The sequence below is a fragment of the Quercus suber genome, unplaced genomic scaffold, assembly GCF_002906115.3.
Source record: "Quercus suber isolate HL8 unplaced genomic scaffold, Cork oak 2.0 scaffold_593, whole genome shotgun sequence".
Taxonomy (NCBI): domain Eukaryota; kingdom Viridiplantae; phylum Streptophyta; class Magnoliopsida; order Fagales; family Fagaceae; genus Quercus; species Quercus suber.
In genome coordinates, this window is record NW_027070038.1 from 63,070 (window position 1) to 70,803 (window position 7,734).

The window sequence follows — 7,734 nt, forward strand, 5'->3', positions numbered from 1 at the left end:
AGTGAATTCTTCGTTGTTATTGCTATCAAATATGTCATCTATGATGACTGTGAAGTTGGACTATGGAAACTATGTGGTGTGGAAACATCAGATTGAGGTAATTCTTGATACCTACTCCATGATTGATGTTCTTGATAACTCAATCATTGCTCCAGAGAGATTTCTCAAAGACTCTTCTGGTAATGTTACTACTGAAATCAATCCAGCATTCATAGCTTGGAAGAACCGTGAACAAGCAATGTTCACATTCTTGAATTCAACTCTCTCTCCTGCAATTCTTGCTCTCACAGTTGGGCAAAAGTCTGCTAGAGGAGTTTGGAGAGTGCTAGAGAAGAGATTTGCATCAATCTCGAGATCTCATGTGATGAGTCTCCGTAATGAATTGAATGCGATCAAGAAAGGGAATGAATCTATTGATGGTTATTTTCAGAGGATTAAGCAAGCTCGTAAGAAAAAAAAAAAAATAATAATAATAAAGAATATAACCCAAAAATCTATTGCTTATAGAGAATATAACCCAAAAAAAAAAAAAAAACTATAATAAAAAATAACAAATACAATTAACTATCAAATAAAAGTGAGAAGAGAAATAAAATTAGGTAAATTTAAGAGAAAATCAGTTTGAGGCATAAGTTTAACAAGAAACAAAGTCGAAGAATGATCAACCTTATGCAATACACTATTGCTTTAAGCTCAACTAGGATGACTTGACTTGGGGAATCGAACATATCCAATCTTGGTCATTTCTCATTCCTTGGCGTGGGCTACGGTGTAAAGGAAATTATGGTAAAACGGCATAAATACTTTGTTGATTCCCTAATCAAATCGTTTCTCAGATTCCTAGACTTTATATATTTTCCAATCCATTAGGCCAATATTGTGATCAACGTTAACTTTCAAGTTTCAAAGAAAAGGAAATGCAACGAAAGCTAGCTCAAAGGGAAAACTCATTTTTTTGGAGTCTTGAGGCTGACTCTACTATATTTTATTAGTTGACTCATCATTTTAAGGGGTTATTGCATGTTGCACTAACTCGTGGGCATCTGCATATGTTCCTTTTGTGTTATCGTCAGCAAAAATATTCCAAAATTTATTAGGAGCTCCTATTCCTATTAGCCTTTATATGATGCAAAATTTTTTTAATTTTGTGTGGGAAACACATTCAGAGAGCAAATTAGTCATGTCACATATAATTTTTATGCATAGTAGAAAACACGTACGTCGCCCACACACATGACTAAGAGAGAGAGAGAGAGACCATGTCATTTTAATAAAAAGCAGCTTGCAAAGGAGATCTATTGTGGATGTATAGAGTTCCACCAATATATATATATATAAATATCACACATACACATCAAAATTTTCACTATAAAGTTCAATATATTTAATAGGTTTACAAAACAAAACTTTCTTCTTCGATGTTATCACCTTGTAAGTTGTAACTCCACTTATTTAAAGTTTGTGTTATCATCTGAATCCATCATATCATATATAGTAAAACATAAATACTACAAGTTCAATGTGAAACCGTCCACTATAAATTACGGCTACGGATTATTCTAGTGATTTGGAAGTTGCCCTAACTAAATTATTGTTTAGTTTTGCGTTGCAATGCATATGGGTTCTATTTCCTAATTAATATATATATTATTAGTATTTAGGTGATTAAAAACCAAGTTAAGGTTTATTAATGACCTCCACAAAAATATAAGAAATGCATGACTAACATGGACATTTATCATAAAAAAAAGGGTAATGTGGGAATCCTCAAATTGAATTTGGCCCCTTAATTACCCTCCCCCCTCTCCAAGTATTAGGCTGACTTGTACAATAAAAATTATCTTACATACCCATTATCAAATTTGAATGAGAAGTGCAATGGGTCAAATTCAATATCAACTTAAACCTAATAGGGATAAGTGGGAGCTTCAACCATATGGGTGAACTTAATTAATTAATTAGGCTTGTTCTGTTCCTTCTTTTGTTAAAATTACACCAACATTTACAGCTATTGTGAAACCTCTTGTCAGTATTTTGGGGTCATCTCTAAGTGATTCTTCCCTATAATAACTCAATGTATGTGAGATAGAAGAGATTGCACATGTTTAAAGGAATAGCCAAATATTCAAAAAGGTCTGAATACCCCTTTTTTTTTTTTTATCAAAAACTATCCATTACTAAATCTTAGCAAGTTGATATCATATCTGGTTATTGTAACAATAAATTAGAGTTGTAAACGAACCAAGCTGTTTATGAACAAGTTGTGCTCAGTTTGATAAAAAGCTCGTACATGTTTATTTGTTTATAAATAAGTCAAGCTTGAACCTCAATTTTAGGCTTATTTGATAAACAAGTCGAGCCCAAGCAAAAATAATTGTTCGTGAACAATAGGGCTCAATATAAAACATGTCGAGCTTAATTAGGCTTGTTTATAGCTTGATATATGCTTACTAAATAAACTCATTATTATGACATTACACACATCTTAATCATAATATAGTCCACATGAGACAACTTACCACTACCCTTTAATTTCTTTCCTCTAGGTTATTTTAACACTCCCTCTAAACTGACCATGGAACACTTTTAGACTTAAGTTACATTTTTTTTTTTTTTATAATCTAAGTGGGCCCATGTATAGCTTTTCTCCCACCCACAATCTTTGTAAATTTCTGAAATATGTTACTATGTAAGTCTTTCCCATTCAATTACAAATGTAATTCTTTCTAGACTTCTAGTCTTTGCCTAACTTCACAATCCAGTTCTATCAAAACTATAACTTCACAATCTAGTTCTATCAAAACTAAGATTCTTACTTGTCACCCTCAATGTCTCTATACAATGTCTATCTTTTACATTTGATAATGCATTTTTTTTGGAAACCAAGCTAAAAAGCTTGACTTGAGCTCGAGTTTGAGCTAGATATTATGCTCAAGCTTGGCTTGATTAATTAATCAAGCCAAGCCAAGCTGAGCTCAAACTTCTTAGCATTCTCACGAGTTCAAGTGCAAACATTGTTTTCAAACTTGTCTCAAGCTCAAGCCAAGCTTGATTATTTGATTTTTATTGATGAGCCAAGCTCAAACAAGCACTACTCGGCAAATCTTGGCTCATTTAGAGCCCTACGTGAATAAATACTCTTAGCAATTAGATATTGTGTGAGATATATGGTATAAGTGGTGGATCACTAGGACTGAAACCATAACAAGGAATTATGTTGGATATACACGTATAAGTGAATTATCACAGTGAGTATTAATTAAAGAGAAGAGTAAGTAATTAATACATCATAGTTGAGTCCACACTCTTAATCTTAAAGTTTTCGGGTTAAATGGTGTTTATATATGTTATATCAATAACTAAATTAGAGTTACCCCATTGTGTAATCTTCCCAACCCATTGACAAGGGTTGTGCTCATATAGAAAGGTTACATCATTCGTGAAGGGCTAAACTCCAAAGAAGAGTTCAGAGGTTTTGAAAGCACAAAAGTTTTCTACAATAATTCCATGGCTAAAATCTAAGTATAAAGGTTTTATTATAGTGGATTGTCTTTTTGGGAAAGGTTTCACTCATAGTGGTTTTAGAATTTGGCCATTGTTGATTCTGGTATTTTAATTATGGTAAATTAATAGATTAATAACCATAATTGGTAAATTAACCTAATAATTGGTAAACAATATTCTTTTTTCATAGTTTTAAAAACCGGTACAATCAAAAACAGTTTTTTGTCCTGGTTCCCAGTTTTTGACTTTTTTTTTTTTTTTTCCTTTCAATTTTATACTGGTTTTAGGAGTTTTTATCAGACCAAATTAGTGTTGAACCAATTCACCTAGCTGATCCAGTTCGGTTTTTAAAACCATGTCTTTCATGGTCAAATTAAATCTCCATGACTTCTTAATCCATTGAAAAATGAACTTCTAATAGAGGGTGGACAACATGGTCTTCGTTCGATGTAACCATATTTTGCCCATGATGGCATTGTATAAGGAGTAGGTTGGGTTACCATGGCAAAGCCTCTCGTCAAGTCTTTTAGTTTGTGATTCGCATATGTCAACTGTAAGTGCATGGATTAAAAGGACTGGAATCGTACCAAGGGCTTTGACTAGGGTTGTGTTGAATTGGACCTTCGTGATCGATTAAGCGGTCCGTTAAGGACGACTTGTGTTTTGTCGAGACTAACTAGTGACGTTGATCCTAGAAGCCTTCTTGGCCAAATGATGCCTTCTTTATCTCTAGAGGATTTAGAACCTGATATAATGAGCATACACTCAATCGTGTGTGAGTGTTTATATATATATATATATATATATAATATTCTAGTACAACAAGTACAATAGATTTGGACCCACAAGTGAGTCAGGTAGGCCTCAATATTGCACTTCGGATGAAAATTATGTTTTTATTTATTTGTGTATCGGCATTTAACTCTATGCCATTTTTTGTCACCTAAACCAAAATTCATGAGTAAAAAAAAAAAAAAGGGTATTGATATCATGCAAGAGATAGACACAAGTGAATAAAGTCTCTTTTGATTTCTTTGTTGCTACAAAAATTTTGAACATAGGTAAAATTATCAGGTACTTCTAGAGTTTAGCGATATGACATTTCATCTCCTCACGTAAGCAGGAATTTCACAATAACTTTTATTAGTGGAATCCCCTATCATATGAAAAGATGAAATATCACCTTGCTATATTCCTAGACTACTGAATAATTAAAGTGTACAAAAGTTCTAAAAAGAAATTATTACTCCCTCCGTCCCATTTTGTTTGTCCTCTATTTCATTTTAGGATGTCCTAAAATATTGTTTTATTTCTAAAAATAAAAATCATTAATTTACTAATGTTCCTATTATATCCCTATTAATTTACTAATTCAATTTTTTGATAAATTTATTTAAGAGTAGTTTGGAAACTTATATATTTTTAAAAGGAAAACAAGACAATAAATAATATTCCCTTAAAAAATTTAACTTTTCAAATAGGACAAATAAAGTGAGACGGATGAAGTATTATGCTACTTCACTGAAATCCTTAAGTGATTCTTCGGAAGTACCACAAACTTGCTATTCAGGTACCCAGACCCTTACAAAATTCCTCATCTTTATATGTACCCCCTAATATACAGCTTTGCTTAGACAAAATCTCCCAAAAAAAAAAAAAAAAAAAAAAAAAAAAAAAAAAAAAAGAAAGGAAAATTAAACAGGCGAGTTATTAGTTTGATCTAAATCCCCGGATAAAATTAAAATATGCCCCTTGATTTCAGCTTTCAATTTCTTCTGTTCCTCAACCTCTTTAGTTTGATCTACGTCCTCGGATAAATTTAAAGTAGGCTCCTTGATTTCAGCTTTGAATATCTTCTGGCTGTCATTATCAACAAGGACAGCTCCGGTCAGCTCTTCGGCTCTCTTGGCTTCTAAGCCCCAGTCTGTGAGACCCAATACCACCAACATGGTCACAGCACACGAGCCCTGCGCTGCTAAAAGCCCCAGCCACAGTCCTCGGAAGTCCAACCCTGCATAGAAACCCAACCAAATTGCCACTGGCATTCCCACTAGGTAAAAGCAACCCAAGTTGATGTGTGCTCCAACTTTAGGCCTTGCAGTCCCTCTCAGAACTCCACAGCCTGTTGTTTGCGGACAGTTTCCAAGCTCACAAAGACCAATTATCGGCAAAACCAGTGATGTCAAGCCTATAATTTCTTTATCTTGTGTGAACATGGTAGCCCAACTGTTCCTCACCGTAATTGCAAATAACAGTGCCGAGAATCCCAATATGAAGCTGAAAGAAAGGCCTACAGTGGCTGCTAGTTTTGCTTTCTTGGGCTGGTTAGCACCTAGTTCATTACCAACTCTGGTGGATACACTGAAGCTTATTGATGATGGGAATATGTAGATAAGGGCTGTGGTTTGGATTAAAATGCCCATGGATGCCACGGTTGCTCTGGGATTTATCAATAGCCCACATAGCAAAATCATGATCTCGTACCACCACCACTCCAGGCAGACTGAAATGCAGCTTGGAATAGCCATATTTAACAAAGGTTTCCATTCTTTCAAGCACTCCAATGAAATGCCTTCCCAAGTTTTCTTATGGATGCCAGAGATAAGGATGTAGATGATCAAAGAACCTACAAGATTGAAGTTAGTCCAAACTCCGCTTAAAGCAACCCCTTTGATTCCTAAGTCTAGGTGTGAAACAAGGAGGTAGTTGATGGGTATGTGAAGGATAATTGATAGAGTGGCACAAAAAGTTAGAGGCAGAGTAATAGATTGTGATCGAAGATAGATGCGTAATGGGTGTAAAAGAGATTGAGCTAATAGGTCAGGGAGTGAATAGAAAAGATATGATTGTGCTTCTCTAGCAATAGTCTCATCTTGACCACAAAAGAGAAGGATTTCCTTCATGTTTAGCCAGAGAAGTGAAATAGGTATTGAAATAAGCATGAGCAAAAGAACCGTTCTTTGCAAGGTGAGGCCTAAAAGAGTATGTTTTTTGGCACCAAAAGCTTGGCCGCAAATTGGTTCCATTCCCATAGCAAGGCCGGAAAGAATAGAGTAGCCGGTGATGTTAGCGAAGCCAACAGCGAGGGAACCTCCGGCTAATTCGAGCTCACCTAGGCGGCCAAGGAAGAGCATGGAGATCATGGAGCGAGAGTAAAGCAAAAGGCCTGTAAGTATCATAGGGAGAGCAATTTTGGCTATGGAAATGGCTTCTATGAAGGCCAAAGTCAGATGGGTTTTCTTTGTTTTCAAGTTTCTGTATGAAGAATTTTTCTTCTCTTGTGATGGTTGGGCTTTGGATAGTAATGGGGCCTTGTGCATGTTGTCCTCTGATTTTTCGATTGTGAGGAGGACGTAAGGGGAATCTGATGAATTGCAGGGGATAGAAGTAGTTAGCTTACACATTATGTTAACAAAAAAATTTGTTAGAGCTAGAGAGAGAGAGAGAGAGAGTTTGTGTATGTCTCTGTGTGTGTTGTGGGGGGATTGAAATAAGTGAGGTTGTTCCAAGTTTTTATAGAGGATGTGGGATGTGCGTGTTTTGGACAAGACCCAAGTTTATACAGTCTATTTAGTTCACTTTGTTGTGGCTGGTTTCTGTAGGCCTGCAAACTAAATAGGTTATTGAACTAAGATTTGGAGGTTAAATTTGTTGGACCTTTTCTTACTACATACATAAATCTATTTATTCCGTCTCATTCCTTTTGTTTCTCCTATGATTACATCTCAACGAGATAAAAATTTTAACCTATATATATATATGCACAAAACTCAAACCAGATTTTGTACATTGGATTACAGAAAAACTTAATCAATTTTTTATTATATATAAATTATAAAATAGTATATATGAGAGAATCAAAACAGGTTTTTGTTAACTTTTTGGGACAGGGTATATCGCTGCGTGACAGAGTTTGATGGCCTGACTCTGGCAGAGAGCAAAGACAAAATTGTTTCTTGGACAGTTTTGGCTATTTGCAACGACGCCAAAATAGAGGCCCATTTGGGCCCATCAATGAATACAAGGGAGTTTAGTTAAACATAATACGGTGGGATTACCAAAACAAAAAATATATATGCTTCATGGCCGGACGGCTTAGCCATTGTTACTACTATAAGTGTTTTTTTTTTTTCAACAATTTTTGGCTCATGGCGGTTTAAAGAAACGGTTTATTTTCTTAGCCTTTTGCCGCTCTCAGGAGGATAGGTAAAAGGAGTATTCAAATCTTCT

General features: G+C 34.9%; 1 protein-coding gene across 1 annotated transcript; it reads right to left on the reverse strand.

The window, feature by feature from the left end:
• Window positions 1-4,946: 4,946 nt before the first annotated feature.
• LOC112008695 (protein DETOXIFICATION 49) lies at window positions 4,947-7,125 on the reverse strand. Its single transcript, XM_024041028.2, has one exon. It carries the CDS (start codon window positions 6,906-6,908, stop codon window positions 5,199-5,201), a length of 1,710 nt encoding a protein of 569 aa, XP_023896796.1. The 5' UTR covers window positions 6,909-7,125; the 3' UTR covers window positions 4,947-5,198.
• Between the last annotated feature and the right edge of the window lie 609 nt (window positions 7,126-7,734).